The following is a 17,545-nucleotide window of genomic DNA, read 5'->3' on the forward strand; positions in this document are numbered from 1 at the left end:
TGTAGAAATTGGCTTCTGTCACTGAAAAGAAGGAGAGAAAAAGGCCCTGTGCATCCAGATCACACATCTTGGAAGACAATAACTGGGACTGCAAAAATATGAGGAACAGATGAGATCAAGGGCTAAAAATGTCAGAATTTGTTAAAATACCTGTTGCTGTTTTATATCCTGCTATAGTCAGGAACTATGAAACAGACGTCCTCAAACATGGGACTTAGATTTGCTACTTATAACAAAAAGGAGTTTGAAATTACCTAAAATTTCTCTTTCGTAAAGTTTTTCTTGTAGGAAACTTTCTTAAAGTTTCACTTCCTATCAGAGTCAATAAAATATTTGCAAAGCAACAGAGTGTAGTTGGGGCTGAGCACAGTTTAATACTCTCCCTGAAGGGCAGTTGCAAAAAAACCTGAGTCAACCAAAAAAGAAAAACCAACCCCCAAACACCAAGAAAAGGCTGGGGATGTGTCCTCTTTTTGTCACTTGAGATCTCACCATTTCTTGTCTTGGTAGGTAGCTGGTGACAGTGGGTCTTCCCAGCCAGTTGCATCTGTACATCCAAAAATAGCAGAGAATGATCCGTGAGCTGCCACCTGTGAGAGGGGGGGAAGCAATGCAGCACCACCTTCAGCTGGCCACCCCCTTTCTTTCCGAGTCTTTTCCACCTGCACAGCAGACATGGCTCAATTGCTCATGGACTTGCCTTCAAGCCATGGTTGTTTATGGTCTGGCCCACCCACGTGAGCCAAGGCTGGCATGAAATCTGGCAGTGTGAAACTGGATTCACAAAGTGTTCAGTTGTGCCAGCTGCAGGAGGGCAGCAATTGCCAAGAGAAGGGCAGAGAACACAGCTCAGGGCAGCAACTATCTCAGCTGTCACCGTTTAATTCATCACCAAGTCTGAGTGTCAGCACCCTCCAAGGGAGACAAAAGCAGAACCCTGTATCCAAACATTGCGGGGCGCAGATTTATTCCATTACATTCAAATGATTCCCCATGATGAGCCTTGTCTCTTTAGATTTTCCATAGAGAAAAAGCATGTGCTAACATACTGCCAGTTGGAGGGGTATAGTTTTGTGTGCATATGTAGATCTAGTTGGTTTCTTTGGGATGTAAAATTAAAATGAAGAAGCCATTGTTCTTCCCTTGCTCTCAATTTTCAAAAATTACCAGCTCTCATAAGCGCACCAAAACAGATAACAGATAGCACTGGCTAGCAACAAGGAAACCTAAATGCAAATACAGTACTGTATATGAAGAACGTCTCTGATGTGGCAGGGTTATGTTTTCTATCATGGTTTCTAACTAGTTGTGAGAAACTAGCAGTTTGTGGTATTTAATTGCATGTGAAAGGTGCAAATGATTCAGCTGGTGACCAAATGACAAATTTACTAATAAATAAATAAATAAATGACCATACAGGGGATCGAACCACTTTCCACTGAAGTCAACAGGACACCTTCCAATAATGTCAGCAGCTAGCTGAATGGGACCTGCATGCCTATTCCTGATTTTTATCCAAGGTCCAGATGCACACAGGCTGCACTAACAAAAGAGAAGCAGAAGATGCTTGTTCATGAATGCTTTTCTGACTCAAGCAAGGAGCCACTGTTTTTTCACAAACATCATAATTGTGCATCATGCAGGTTCCCTCAGAGTAGGCAGCAAGTCCAGCACATCAGCCACATGGCTCCCAAGCATCCCCTGTGCTCTTGCTCCCCACAACCTGGAGGTCTTCACAATGAACCAGGAGACACAGATGAGCTGAACTGCAGGTTTTTGTTTGTAGCTGTGCGGTGCAGGTCTCCCAGAGCTTGTATAAGGTTGTTTTTAATTTAACTGAGGTAAAAGACTAAACAAACAAACATAATCTCTGCTGTGAGTATCTCTGTACGGGGAAACACCAGGAGCACTTTGAGGAGGCAGTGAATGGTGCCCTTGGGGGTAAAGCACATGGGTGAGGCATGTCCACACGTAGATGAGACATCTGGCTGCAGTTTGATGAGTGTACACATTTTCCACTCTCTCCTGCCCACAGTGTCACCTCTGCCTCAGCTTTTAAATTCCAGCCTTCTGAGCAGGAAAAGACACTAGAAACTAAAATCCCACCAGGTTCTCTTTCCACTGAGAGTGAATCTCTCCTTGTAGTGAATGGATATTGGATCCATCACCAGGAAAGAACAATAGAGGTCTGAACAGCTGGAAAGTTGAGGTCTGATGTCTTGGTTGAGTGAGACTACAATTGTATGCTTTCTTCCTGTAGAAATGGGTGAGTGCCAAATCTCCAGTGTAACACAGAGCACTTGCTTCTTATGCTGCAGAGCCCTAAGATATCAGGCCTTCTATGTAAAGCAACAGACAGACAAATGCACTCAAAATGACAAAATGATTTCAAATGTTTGCTCTCTTTGCTTCTACCTTCAGTGCTTGTACAGGCAGATCCATGGCATTGAGCACAGTCTTACCTTGTAAGGTAGAAGGATGTGGTTAAATGCTTGCTTTCTTTTTTAGAAAATGAGTGTGTTGATGTGGTGCCAGTCAAATGCTGGCAGAAATTTGAGAGAGCATGTATAGCTCACTCATTCGTTGATGCTCCACTCGTACGTGGTGTGCCCATCCCTTGCCTTTGTTGGTAAAATACCTCTTCTCTAGCCCTTCTCCCATACAACACTGAGTTTATGCCTATAGAGAGCATCAGAACATCAACAGTTTTCCTCATCAGATGAGAAATCTACAAATTCAATTTTTCTTTGAAGTACTTAACACTCCTTTTGCGTTCAAGTAAAGCTGTCACTGAGTTCACTGAAGTTTGCCCATGCAAGAAGCGAAGGTTCTGTCCCCTTGGGAGTATGCAAGTCATTTTCTAGTAATTTGTCTGCTAAAGTGACAGATTTCCTTATTATAGCACTGAAAACAGGAACTTCACTGTCTTCTGACAGAAATGACTTTACATATTTTATGAAGCTGAGCCAAAGGCACTGCTCTTGTTAGCTGTAGTTGGTGGCTGTTAGGTTGGTCTGGACATGAGAATTATCTACTTCCCCTTCCTCTTTTTTGTTTTTGTTAATTAAGGCTTTATACCTGACTAAAATACACAGCTATATTTTTTCCTTCAGGTCATGTTATCGGAAGCTTTGAGTTGGGGGTGGGGGTAAAAAAGTTCACTTACTAAGTAAGATTAAAGCAATTAAAGGCTAAGGCTCATATTTAATTTTCCCTCATAGATGCAATTTTTCATGCAGTGACAGCATCAAAACCTTTTCAAGTTTTATAGCTATTTCACATTTGGCAGAAACAACAGGAAACCATCTGTTGCAAAGCAGGATTATTGTAAGCATAATATTCAGTAATAAAAAAAAGACTAAAAGAAAACAGTTATCTTTATGTTGTAGCTTTGAAGGTGCAAGGAGCAGGATGCTTGCATTCGCCCATCTATGCTAGCATCAGGAAAATTTTCTAGATGAGGCAACCACATAGAAAGTTGATTACTTCAGCAGAAGGAAGAAGTCCAATAGGAAATATGACTTTTGGTTTCTTCTTGTGATAGATAACTGTAAAGATGCTCGTGCAGAGGGGGCTCTATATGACTGTTTTCTGTACATTGTGACTTACATGGCAGAGCTTGTAAGTACCCACACAACTTCAAGTAGGAAAGTTGTCCCACAGAAGGCAAATAAGCTGCTCATGTTTTGAAGTTAGAATTTCATGCTTGGAAGTCTTTTTTGGGCCAGGGAAATACAAATAAGCTGTGGGAATTCAGATGGCTCATACTGCTTTCTCTTCCCTAATGGCAAAGTGTGTTTGTTCTTTCTTTGTTGTGTTTTATGGGCTCTAAAGGAAACATCCAGACTGACAGCATACTCATTGGTTGAGAGTAAAAAATACCTTTCACTGAAACTTAGTTTGTTAATGGGGGTGTCACATCCCAAGGCTGCAGTTTTAGGTGTGCTTATGGTAGCCACTGAATACCTCTGAAGACCATGATCAGTCCTGTAAAGTTGTTACAGTACTATAAGTATGCTTAAATTTCTGGTCATGCCAAAATACTCATCGGTATGTCTGACAAAAGGAAAGAACCATTTTTTCAGGTGTGCTCTAAAATTTAGCCTGGTCTCTTCTCTCAAAATATGTTGAAATTTTGATGAGTGAATGAGAAGCAAATCAACCCATCTGTAATTTCTTTGTCACTGACAGTGTTTCACATATCAATAATCAGGCCTAGCTTTAAGATAGCATTTCACTGTGCCAAAGTCAAAATATGTCAGGGAACTGCGATATATGCTTGTTACTAATGTCTTAAATTATAGCTAGACACCCTGTTTTTCCAGTTTTCAAGACTAGTTATGAAGGCCTTTTTTTTTTTTCCAGTGCTGAGCTGATGAGACATTAAAGGTTTCTTTTTCAAATAGTTTGGCTGTTGGGTTGCTCCTTTCACTCACACCTGCCCCTTGACTTAGAAATCGTCTCCGCCTCTTCAGCATCAAACACTGAATTTACATAGGCACAAAGAGAGTGTGGAAGGCCAACAGCTCGCACCGTCATTAAGATGGGAATGCAAGAAGAACAAAGCAGCACAATGGTAAGAGAAATATCACAATACCCTACCTTTCTGCAAGGCTGACTAACCAGGGCTTTCCCACAGGAGGGAAAGGTGCTGAGGATACCGCAGGATTAGCAGATGCATGTAGGGCTGCTGGCAATGACTAAGCCGGTAACAGCAAGCGAATCGAAGTTCTAGACGTGAGTCAGGTTTTGAACTTGTTGTGGTTTGTAGCAGCTCAAAAGGCTTTGTACAGCATCACTGTATGAGTCTGTGACTGCAAAGTGATGGGCTTACAGCTGGTAGAGCCACTATCCGCTTTGGAAGGGAATGCTTGCTTCCAGCAAAATGTAGTTGAGCTCAACTCCATGCGTTGCTTGCCCACAGCACAGCCTGAGTTGTGCCTCTCACATTATTTTAATGCCTTTCCAAAGTACTCTGGCTTGTTTATTCAGTAAGTTCTTCCTAATTATATAAGCATCCCTGAAGAATTTCAGAGATGCACATTAAGAAGCATGGCAAAGTTATTTCTTAAAAAGTAAGTGACAAAACCAAGAAAAAAGTGGTGGAATGATATATATGTTTACCACCTGAAACAAGTAATATTTTGTATGTATGCATGGCTTTTTCCTCTGGAATTCTAAAACACAGAAGCAAAGAAAATGAGAGGGAAGCATGGTGTCTGGGTTTGTTTTGTTCCTTCAGAATTTTCTGTTCATCCCTTTTAAAACAAACTTAGTGGAAAGACTTGAGCGGAAAGACTTGAGATGCTCCCTCAGTCCTCATGTCATGGGTGTTTTTGCTGTTTCTTTTAATAAGCTGCTGATGATGTGCTTTTATTTGCTGTTGCTTGTGCCTGTGATGGAACTGCAAAAAACTTAACAGAAAAGGTGCAATTGCTGCAGGAGCTGCCAAAACCGTGTTAATTTAATCAAAATGAATGAAAGAGGCATTTGCTTTTCCCTTGCAAAGCCAAGTGCAAGATCTGAACAGCTCAGGCTCCACAGAAACACATACAAAAGCAAAGCTGCTATCATCTGTGGTATTTTCCTTATCATTACTGATGCTAGCTGGATTAATTTACCAAGCACTGCACACAGCCCATTGCTTAGCTTCATAGACATGTTCATTTTTTGCAGAACAGATGAAAATTCGTAATCAGTTCTGTTTAATTTCATCTGGAGTTTTCACCCTTTTTTGTATATACAGATGAAACACTCCTGTAATCACAGGAGAGCAATTAGTGATGGGTGTGTGAAAAACACGTAGAAGAGCAGGCAGTCTCTGAATCTTTGATTTCGGAGCACTCTGCGGTGAGAAGCAGATATCCTTTCTGTTAGATCATCTTTATGGACTTAATCCCAAGGAGGAACTCGGATGCTTATCAGACCTGTCACTTCACACGCTCAATCTGAAATTTAGATCTTAAGAAACCTTGCTCGCCTGCCCCTTCACCCCGAGGTATCTACATACCTTAACACCCACGTTTGCATCCACTGAGTTCCTTGCATGCCTGAACGTGTGCTTCTGGACATGCTTTACCTGGCCTGGCCTGTGCTGGGTGAACAGACTAACAGGCCACGTGGAAGTCCTGCCAATGAGAATGGTTGCACTGTCATGTTTAGCCCATGCTTTGGGAACTCAGGTGGGAGATCTGGATTCGATGTGCTCCTCAGCCTGGGGAGACTTCAGCTGTTTCTCTCACGGCAGTGCCCTCAGTCCCAGCGCTTGTGCATTCTGGAAGAGGTGTCCATCTGTCTGTCCATTCCTCCTTTTTTTAACTGTTACATTTTCCTAGGCATAAGTCACTATTTGGAGAGCAAAGTCAAAATAATGCCACTGCATGGTGGCTAGGTCACTTGCCAGGGTGTATGGAGATACAGGGTCTGGAGAATACTCAATATAAGATATATGCTCTTTTTGTCAGAGTAAGAACTAGAGCCCGGTTTCTAAACCCTGCCCAGGTGGTGCCCAGTCGCTAGTTTTGGAGTCATGTGTCTGAGTGAAAGACAGAAGAAAACTCTCATGCAAAGCAGAAAGGGATCAACAGGAGGGAGCCAAACAGTCTGCAAGGGAGCCCCAGTAGCCGTGCTGCCTGGCCAGGGACCCAGAGCTATTCCCTTTCCATGGAGCCCACTCAGCCTGCCCCCAGCCACTAGCAGGAGAAAGATTCTCAAAATGATGTTCAGACAAAGGAGGATGCTTTCTGCAGACAGGCATAGGTGTTCAGTCTTGCATCGCCCCATGGGTGGTGGGATTGTAAGTGTGCATGTATGGAGAAGTGGTAGGAGGGGTTCCATAGTCTGGATTGTGGGAGGAGCCTGGAGGACTCATCGGCAAAGCCTTGCCAGGTTCCTAACTCAACCTTGCCAGGGTCATGGCCAAGGTGTATCTGCTGGTTTTTGAGGATCTCTGTTTCGAGGCGTCTCATTCGCCCCAGTCTCTGGCTGTAGCAAGGATGCTGCCACCTCCTGTGTCTTCCACAGAGCACTGAGACCATCATGGCACTGCTTCTGTTGTGAATCTGGCCTAACCCCTGCTGAAGCAGGGAGCTTTCTTAGGAAAAGTGTTCTAGAGATTAGCCCAAACTGGTTTAAATCGGGAATGGCTATGAGGCAAGTAGCTCCAGGAGCACCAGAATGGTTGAAGATTGATTTCTGATGGTTCAGTGTCTTGCGGCTGATTCCCAGATCCAGTTGAAGCTCTCCTCACTGGGACATTTGCGAAGACCTTACTGCCTTGTGCATTTGTCAGTGGCTCACTGGCAGCCTCTTCCCATGGTGAGGTGCACCAGAGAAGTCTGCTGCCTCCCTCGGGCCAGGGTAAGGGACATCACCAGAAAACTCACTCCTCTGGTACAGCCCTACTACCCTTTATTAGTCTTCCAGATAATCAATGAGGAAATCTCTTCAAGAAGCCTGAGAGGACTCATGAAGCATTTCAGGGCCTTGGGGCGACTGGTTTGGGGTTCAGGACCCCAAGTAGTGTTCTTGTCCCTCCTGTCAGTCACAATTAATGATGACAGTTACATCAGAAAAATCTTATTAATTCGTGGCTCCGTGGCTCCTTGAGGAAGGCCAAGGAGAATCTCCATCCTCTACTGGATACAAAGCTGGTGAAGGTTCTGGAGCACAAGTGTGATGAGGAATGGCTGAAGAAATTTGGGGGGTTTAGTCTGGAGAAGAGAAGGCTCAAGGAAGACCTTATTGCAGCCTTTCAGTACTTAAAAGGGGCCTATAAGAAAGCCATGTAGAGACTTTTTAGCAGGGCCTGTTGTAACAGGATGAGGGGCAGTGGTTTTAAACTAAATGGTTGTGAACTAAGAGAGGGGAAAGTCATGATGGACAGGAGGAAAAAGTTCTTTACAATGAGGTTGGTACAATACTGGCACAGATTGCCCAGAGAGGCGGTGGATGCACCATTCTTGGAGACATTCAAGGTCAGGCTGGATGTGGTTCTGAGAAGCCTGGTCTAGTTGAAGGTGTCCCTGCTCATTGCAGGAGGTTGGACTAGATGAGCTTTGAAGGTCCCTTCCAATCCAAACTATTACGTGATTGTGTGATTTCTCCCTGCGCTGTCCCTGTGGGAAGGACTGCTGGGGAGAGGGGCTAGGGAGTGTATGGGTAAGCTGGGGGGTGGGTGGGAAATTGCATCATGGCCACACAAGCACCATTTGCTTTGGAATCCACTTAAAAAAGCAGCACACACCCCCCACCCCCACCCCCCCCCCCTTGCAAATATCCAGTAACCTGGTGGTTTTGGTACCCTCTTGAGAGATAGGAGTCGGAAGTTCAGCTCCCTGTTCCAAATAAAACAGAGGGAGTATTTGGTGTTCCATTTACTTACAGTGTCTCATACTGCTCCACTAATAAACTGACCTGTGGAAACCTCTGAAACTCCTCTGAAACGTGCTAGGCATACACTGTATTCACCCTTTAGTGCTTACTAAGCAGAGTAGCAATGCTTTTTAATCTGTTCAAGAGCAGCTATACAGAGTGCAAGTAGAGAGCGCAGCAGAGATTTAGGAGTAAGATGTTGCAGGGGCCAACTTCAGTGAAGGAGTAATAGGTGGTATGAATGTGGTCATCTTAGGTTTTCATTTTCAGGCTTTTGAGTGGCATTGAAATAAGAACACTCGACAGGAACTATATTTTCTGAACAGCAAAGGCAGACTTCAAAAGCACACTTTTATTGTAGACTATTTGGGGTTTATGTAGGAGACTACTAACTGTGGTAATACTCTTTTCTCTTAGTAGGCCTGATTTCAACTCTGATGCTGCTCCATGAATGGGGGCAGCATGAACTGGTCTTTATGTTTTGAAGACCAAAGTTATTCCCTTTTGGAGGAGTTTGTTTTATTAGGTACATAAATTAGGGAGAAACATTTTGTAGCTCCGTGTAGAGCTTTGGCTTCTTCCTACAAGAAGAATATATGTGCGGGAGATAAACAGGACCTCAGGGATTCAGGTAGGGAGCTTTAGATATAAAACAGTCTGAGTGAGGAAAATATAAAGAACTGGCTCCACACAAACAGGGAAACTCAGTCATTGTTTCCTTAAGGGTTTAAAATTACATCACCTTGAGGTGCCAAGAGATGGGGTAGTCTTATAGCTATTTTTTTTTGTAACAGATTTTTATACCCAGTGTGTCATACCTGACAACAAAAAAGAAATGGTTTTAATTCACATATAATGTACGTGGGTTTGGGTCACTTTTCATTACAAGCAATGAACACAGGTTTCTAGTAACAAACAAAAATACTACCCTTTCTGTCTCAAAGCTAGTGGGTCAAGCTTTGGTGTAATTAAGCATAACATAAAAAAACCTCCTCTGTCAATACCATCATGTATCATGAAAGGACGAGCTTTCTGTAATGCATGGTTTGAATTAACCGTCACTTGAAGTTGAGATGCTGAATACACATCTGGCACCTAGGCACATACAGGTGTTTTTGGAGAAGTTTTAGAAAGCAAAATCAAGTCAGCCAAAAACTGACTCCGAAAGCAACCTGAGCCCACATGTGAACACAAGCACTTGTTATCCATTGAAAGCTTTTTCCTCTAAACAAGTTTCCTGCTTGCATCCTTTTTTTGAGAAGAGTTGGCTTTCACTGTTCACCATTTAAAGCACATCACTAAAACATGCCCCCAGGTCTTTGCACAGTGTGACATTTTAGACAAGCTGTAAAAGAAATGTAGCTTCTCAGTTGCTGTTGTGCACTTGATAGTTGTATCCTACAGAAATGCTGTTTCTATAACCCTTTACTTACTTCAAGCAGAAAGCCGTGGAAATAAATCATTTTCTATTATAGAGTTTTGCTATAGAATACATTGCTGCAGTTATAAGCATGATTTTTCCACAGCTTACACACAGCAGTGCCTTTAGTCAGACTACCTTCTAAAAGCTACCCCAGACCTTTGGAGAGGAGTGGGTACGCCAGGAGGCAGGAAGGGGCTCTTGTCAAAGCCCTCACCAAGTCACAAACAAGACTGTAAGATGATCTTGACACTACCTACCGCTTTGCAGACAGACTGATGGCACATGATGCCACCAATGGGCCCCAGGCAGGTGAGGGTGAGTTGTCTGGGGTTTCCCTTCAGATGAGGTTTTTCCGATGCAGAGGCAGCCCTTGCCCAGTATGTCTTTGCCACCTTCAGGGAGCTGAACTGCTACAGAGAAAGGCTGCATAAGGGGAGCAGGTAGAGCAGAGGGCTGGGACTTCACTGCAAGTGATGGTTGAAGGAAAGGATGCTCAAATCCTCTTTGGGCTCCCAGGTGTGTGAAAAGCACGGGGCACATGAGCAGTGGCTATGGCAACATGGGGTGCAGGCAGGGGGAAGGGGTACCTGCTGCTTTCCAGTGTTGTGCTGCTGCAGCTGGAGCAGAGTGAGGAAAGGTGGCGAAAGGGGTAATGCAGAGTTAAAGAGGAGTTATTGGCACCACAAAGCATCTGTGTTGAGGAAGAAATACAATGCAAAGGATTGAATGGAGCCAGACATAACAAATGTTTGGAGAACAACGATAAAGATGATGACTTTCTGCGGGCTCGAGAAGGAATTGCTGGGAAATACAGGGCATTTGCTGCCTAATTCATTGCTGCTGGTCTCATTAGGCCAGAAGGGCCTGATAGTGCCTCTAACTGCTTCTTGAAAATTGCAACTTAACACCCAGGCAGCAGTGGAGCAGCTGCCTAGAGCCACGTTTCCGCCTAGAGCACATTTCTGTCTCCTTCTCCTGCGGCTCCCTGTGCGATAGGGCAAGCTGAACTGGCCTTGCTTACGCTTCTTTTCTTCCTTTAGTTTTTGTCCAAAGCCGTGTTTTGTTTATTGCATTTGACTTTGGGTTCAAGCAGCATTCTGTAGTGCTGTCAAGAGCTGAAATGTAGGAATGAAATACTGAATGTATTTCCTCAGATACTTGGCATTGGAAATTATGGAGGCTCCAGGCTAAGCGTCCGCAATGGATTCCTGTGATTGCTGTCGTGGTGCCATGCTCCATTTTTCAATACATTTGCCATGGGTTGATGTAACTGATTTCTCTGAGAACCTGCTGCTGACACCAGATAGGAGACATCATCCCCTAGGGAAAAAAACCCAAACAAACAACAAACACCCCACAGGAAGAAAACAAAGGTATAAATGGTAAATCTTTCAGATGTGAAAATAGAACAAGATACCTGTGGCCAAGCTGAGATTGATGCTGCAGCTTCACAGGGAGTTGTGTCAGTTTAGCTCGAGTGTAGATATGTCTTCTCCCATCCTAGGTGCGTAGATGTTGAACATGTTGTACAGGCTCTCTTCCCACCCTCCCTTTTGCCCTATTTTAAATCTGCTGCAAACTTACACTGCTTTATCCAGATTTGTAACAGCATGAGGTTTATGTGCTAGCTGGGACATGCAAGTACCTGGAGTCCTAGAAATGCTCATAATTTGCATTCTTAATAAAATATAATTTAAAATCCTAAATATAGAAAGAGCTCTATAACAGAAATGGATTAAACCAGCTCCTTTTTCCCAGAGCTCAACATCCCAAATATCCCTGTGAGGCCAGAAATCTTGGAAGAAGCCCCATAAAGGCCTGGCTCTGAACTGCTTGAAACAGAGAATCAGAAATCCAAATCTAGAACTTTCTGTTGGGTTAAATCCAGAACATGCTGATGGGTCCTCCCCAGTGGGAAACCAGTCCGTGATGCTAGAACAGCCCTTAAGGATCCTTAGTTTTGTTTCTAATCCAATATGCTTTCTGGTCCCAGGATCAAAGATAGGTGTTATAAATGTTCAAGAAGGGCAAGTTTTTCCAATTTTAAGCTTTATACTAACCACCTGTACTGTAATTTTTCTGCCTTCTTTTCTCTTTCAGTGTAATTTCAGAATAGCTCCTCACAAATATTTTTGAGTGCCATGGATTAATGCAGCATTATTCCAAATGCTATGGTAATTCTTCACCCTGGAAAATCTTCCTTAACTGGTTCTGCACCATGAAGGGCATCCCCATTACACCCCAAATTTTATTGGGCCTTTGAGCAATATGATGATACAGACAATAAATATCTTTGCAAATTGCCATATGTTATTCTTTCTGTATGACCCACATTTTCCGATCATGTTGTTTCAAAGCCTTTGATAATTAGCACAACACCTGCTAATGGTACAGTTTCAGCAGCCTGAGTTCTGGGATATTCAGTTGTGTTTCTCTACATCCTAACACTGTCCTGAGCACTCTCTTCTTTTCCTCCTATCATTTGTTTTCTATACATCAGTGCTCTATGCCTTTGCTTCCCATCAGACAGGTTTGGTGTGAAATTAGGTGCTTACTACCAAGGGCTTTCTTCCAGAGGGATTTAAGAGGCTGAATGAAAGTGTCTAACCCCAGCTTGCTTAGAGAGAGGATGGGTATGACTAAAATGAGGAAAACAGGCTTGTTTCAGAAAACATGGGGATGACACGAGCTGATGTCACAGTCCTTCTCATCGTCTCCCACAAAGTCAAAAATCTCCTTTTGGCCTTTCATAAGCAGCTGACATGCTCCTGCTTCCCTGGCAGTGGTGATGGCTTAGACATCACTCCTGGCGCTTTGTCCTGCATCCTGGCTGCCGAAGGAGAGAGGAGGCTGTGCCTGCACGCGTGACCAACCCCATTTCACACATGACCTCATGCCACAGACTGTTGTCCATCACCGGCTCCTTCCCTGGGCACACCCCCGTGAGCTCCTTTGAGCCTGTCTGGTTTTCCCTCCACCCACTACCTTCATCAGGGGGGGTTGATTTTTATTTTTCTCCTTTTTTTTTCCACCTCAAAGTGATAGCAATTCCTGGTGCATTTATCTTAGATGATGTGGTCGTTGTAAGATGAAGTACCTGCAGCAGCCAGTCTGCGGTTGATTTGAACACAGGCGAGTCTCAACAATGAGCTTAAAGGAGGGTGTCAGGTATAAATCTTGTCTTCAAACAGCCAGAGTGCATTCCAGACTTCAGAGACACCTCTTTGTGTGGAAGGGTTTCTTTTTTTTATGCCTCCTTTTTCTTTTTCTTGGACCTGGAAGAGGATGAAAGTGGCGGGGTGTGTGCGTTCATTTAGGCTGATAATGAGAGTGGGGCTCACGGGCATGGCAATTTGGCAGCCTCTTCACTTCCTGTAACAGTTTAAGAAAAAAATCATCCAAGGGCTGCTTAAAGACAAACATTTTTTGTTTAACTACTGGTGGTTCATTTTCTGAACAACCCTGCAATTAATCTTATTTGTGTTAAAGAGGCAGGCTGCTTTTTATAAGCTTTTCTGAGCTATAATTAATGAAGATCAAAAATGTTACAAAGACATAATATTTAACTTTTCATAGGTGCTACTACACAACATCTGCAGCAATTAGGTGAGCAAGAGAAAAATACACTGTGTTTGGTTTTTTCCCTTCAAAGTGTCTTTGTTAAGCCACTTTTTTGCACACAAGTCTTCAGTGTTTTAGAGGTGAGCATTATTTTTGGTGAGGCGACTAATCGATACTAAAACCACAACAATTTTTTAATTACACTGAGAGATAAATGTATGATTCCAAAATGTCACCAGCTAGGTCAAACTTGTGAAGACTGAGCTCATGAATTTAAGTGCAACACTACCTGCATTGCACTGTTAAGGACCGGAAGCAAACAAGTGTGTTCATTGCTCGCAGACTGCTTTTTAAGCAAATGCATATGTGTTAGTGTTAAAACTTCAAAAGCATCGCAGCACATTCATGATTTTACATGTAAAAAATCCTGGATGTTTTGCCACTAAGAACTCTGTAGCACAGATCGTCTTTTAACTGTGCTGCTTAAAACATAATTGGTTTGTAATAAGTGGTAGCTTATTTATCTTTGGATAATTAAATGAAGAGCCACTGTGGAATGCATCACTTGAAGACACATGACAAGAAGCATGCATAGTTTTTCCTTGGCACTAGCTGCCTCCCGCTCCACCAACCTTTCAGCTACTCTAGGAAAAGGAAAAATCTGGTTTCCACTGGCCTGAAATCAAACCAGGGATGGCTCCAAGTGTGTCACTCAGATTCACAAAACAATGGCAAGCTTTGCCTTTATGTGCAGACAATGGGTGCATGACTTCATTATGCTGGGGATCACTCAATTTCATATGCATGTGGCATTTTGCAAATGGTTTGCGAAGAGAAGCTGCAGCTGCATCATTCCTGTTGGTATCAGAACTCTTGTGGCATTGCTGAGACCAAAGTCAGCTCTGTCTTCTGCGTGATCTGGGATAGGTCTGATCTCAAACACTGACTTAATCTTTGTCCTTTGCAAACAAGCTACCCTGGTAGGATCCCAAAACCAACAGAGTCACTGTCTGATGAGTGCTAAGCCATATTCAAAATGAAAGAGGACTTAATCTTTGTCCTTTGCAAACAAGCTGTGACCCAGGGATGTCCACCACACCATTGCTGTACCCTATTAAAGTTTGTGCTACCTGATGGTGAGTCCCTCTGTTCCCAGTAACAATAAACTGTGCTTCTAGAAACATAAAGGCAAATATGAGCAGAGGGTGCAGGGCGTCACTGAGCACCCTGCTGTTGTGCCCCAGCACCCTGTGCCCCAGCTACTCCCTCCCAGAAAGGGAACGGTCCAGTGCTTTTGTGACTGGGGATCCTTGCATTTAACTCATGCTTTATGTCTGAAGATAGATAGGTTTGGTTTGAACAAATGTTTGCAAAACTGAATCATGGAAAGTTGCACATTCTGATTATATCATATTTATTTCTGTTCACTTTGTGACTCATAACTTTCCTAAGTGTATGCAAGAAAAAAATGTCCAACAATTTCTTGTATTTATCTGAAAAGTCATCTGCCATACACAATAGACATCTGGTCTCTAAAGCTTTCCCTCAAACACCTATCAAGGTCAAAATCCAGCAAGTTCATGGGATGCCAGGGTGCTGCTGTGCGAGGGTTTCTCTCAGAGTAGGACCAGGGTTTTGATGAGGAGGTTTGGCTTTGTGCAGATGGCCGTAGGGTTGTCAGAAGTAGCAGCAATCTGCTACCTAAGTCCTAACAAAACCAGGCACAAGCAAATGTCAACAGCTTCACCTTTTTTTCTTAACTGTAAAACTTCCATACATAAAAAAATACACACTTCCAGTACCAAATTCTGTATGTTCTTTGAATCATTTCCAGGTTTTTACATTTTAACTGAGGTGAGCCCCTCCCACAGTCCCCCTAGTTACTCATCTTCCCTTCTTTCATCTTCTTATCTTTCAGACTGTAAGATCTTTGAGGAAGAGACAGTCTTTATTTGTGTACTGTACAACACCCAGCATAGGTAACACTAAACTCAAATGTTTGCCTACACTGTAAAATAGTTGCCAAACAGTTTTAGGTGCGGCATTGGTCAGTACACCATTGAGGTTACCTGTGCAATGACAGTTTTGCTTCACAGCTTCTTTCTTCCCTGTGCAACTTGCACCTTAATCACTGCCATCATCAGGAAAAAGTTTTGATAAAGACATTTTCAGGAAGAGCTGGAGAGGTGTTATGGTCACTGTGCTCGCACTTGACAGGCTCTGTTTGCTCAGGGAAATGAGGCATTTCCACATTTGTCTGTGCCTCTCCACCCTGTCCTCTTTTACCCTTCAGATCTGCTGTGTGAGGCCCCAGATATTTTATCCTGTGCTCAAAATGCAGGTCTGCTTTAAAGTTAGAGGAACAGTGCCTTTGATGATTTTATTTATTATACCATATAACCCCTACATGTACGTTCAGTTTATAGGTAAATGACAGCTAGTTTGACTCTGTATGGCACTTTTTCACATGATGAGATACTTTTCTCTGGTGACCTGCAAGAGCATGAAGTCAGAAAAATAGTACTTTCACCCTCAGTTCATGTAGGAATAAGTAATTGTGTGGGCACCAGCTACGGGAAGTTTATACCTGCTTTCTTTCCCTGACTACCATCACAACCGGAAATCAGAAAATTGCTCTGCATCTTGCTTTTATGTGGTCTTAAGGATGAGATCTTTCACTGTTGCTTTTTTTTTTCTGCCTGTGATTTTAAATGAGTAAAAGATCCTTCTGAAGAGCTGTATTCATATGCCTGCCTATGTATGGCTACTGCCATTTAAGATGTGCTATGTAGGATGTTCACGTGAGGCTGGCCGGTTTGACACAGGACCCAGAGGGGACCTGCAGTCTTTTGGAGAGGCAACCTGGGGCCAGGAAGGGTGCTGTAGGACATCTCGGGTGGCACCAGGCACCTGTGTGTGGGCAGCTGTGTTGAGCCCTTGTAGAGTACAGCAACTAGAAGAATTGCTTAGGTAACAACTCCAGAAAGCCTCTGATCATCTCTCTGGTCATCAGATGACTTCTTTTGCCCCAAGTGCATTTATTCTTTCTTGCTCCCATGGTGGTTTCCAGGTCTCCAAGGAATTGCTACTTCTACGCTTGTTTCTGCATATAGTGGATTCTTAGGTTGAATATAAATATGTTTACTTTATAAAACTCTAGTAGGGTTTCAAAGTTATGAAGATACTTTTAATATCGCAAATATGAACCCATCATTGACTCTTTACAAACTTTTGAGAAAATCAGACTGAGAACAGAACACCAAAGTATTGGCTGAGGGGCAAGATCAAAGCCGGGGGTTTTGAGCTCCAGCTCCAAACACTGAACATAGGAACAGTGAGCTCATTCTTTTTTTTTTTTCTAAATACAAATTTCCTGTGCCTTGTGCAGCTTACCCCCATGTTTCCAAAGAAGCCTGGAACAAGATCAGGCCTGTGACATTACTGAACAAGTAATATGAGATTTACTTCAACATGCACTACAACTGTTAGGTGAAGAAAATGTGCCTAACTAGTAATGCAAAGTGCTTTTTTTTCAAGCTTAACCTATTGCAGTGTCTAGAGATTTAATCTAAAACTTTGTCCAAACCTCCAACCCAGTGTTATCATGGAGAGGAAGATCATCAGGAATTTCAGAGAAACTTGACCTCTTCTTTTAGTAAAACCTTGCTTCTCTCTGTACCAATTTCTTCACTAAAAATACATGACAAAGTAAAGTTAAAGTATATCTATCTGCATCTATCTGAGGCAGCTCACGGATTTGTCTCTTAGAGTGTCTCTTAGTAGGCTGGTGAGGATCAACATACAATATTGCTTGTCAGGAATAACCGCATTTAAAAGTCTAGCAGGGAATTACACCTCCTACATGCCTTCATTCCCCTGACCTCAGATTTCCAGTACTTTATAGTAACCCTCTTTGTTCGTATTACATTAAATCTGGGAAAAGCAAATTTGAGTGTGTGGTGGCATTGATCTGTAGTGATGAAGTGTTTGTAAAAAACATTATTTCCTTTACTTTGCACTCAAAGCTAGAGACACAAGACCTGCCTTGAAACAATATTCCTGATGTTGCTGAGCCTTGGAGACCCTATGTTCTTGATAATTAACATCAGAAGGATTTAATGTCTTTTCTAAATACAAGTTTAGGCCAGCTGGTAGTTCAGAGGAAATTATAAAAGGGATGTAGTCAGG

At 42.9% G+C, this 17,545-nt stretch overlaps 1 protein-coding gene across 3 annotated transcripts in view; it reads left to right on the plus strand.

Annotated features, from left to right (window-relative positions):
* EDAR (ectodysplasin A receptor) overlaps positions 1-17,545 on the plus strand; it is an 81,188-nt gene that overhangs the window by 5,624 nt on the left and 58,019 nt on the right. Inside the window, exon 2 of one of the 3 annotated variants that reach the window (XM_062606910.1) lies at positions 4,476-4,576. The exons of 1 other annotated variant lie outside the window; for it this stretch is intronic. In XM_062606910.1, the coding sequence (XP_062462894.1) occupies positions 4,544-4,576 (33 nt within the window). In that variant the 5' untranslated portion in view covers positions 4,476-4,543. Of the gene's footprint in view, positions 1-4,475; positions 4,577-13,393; positions 13,498-17,545 lie in introns of those variants that run through there. One more of the 3 variants, XM_062606914.1, reaches the window with a different exon arrangement.

The sequence above is a fragment of the Pezoporus occidentalis genome, unplaced genomic scaffold (genome assembly GCF_034315485.1).
Source record: "Pezoporus occidentalis ecotype Australia unplaced genomic scaffold, CSIRO_AGI_Poc_V1 ctg99, whole genome shotgun sequence".
In the NCBI taxonomy this organism is placed as follows: Eukaryota; Metazoa; Chordata; class Aves; order Psittaciformes; family Psittacidae; genus Pezoporus; species Pezoporus occidentalis.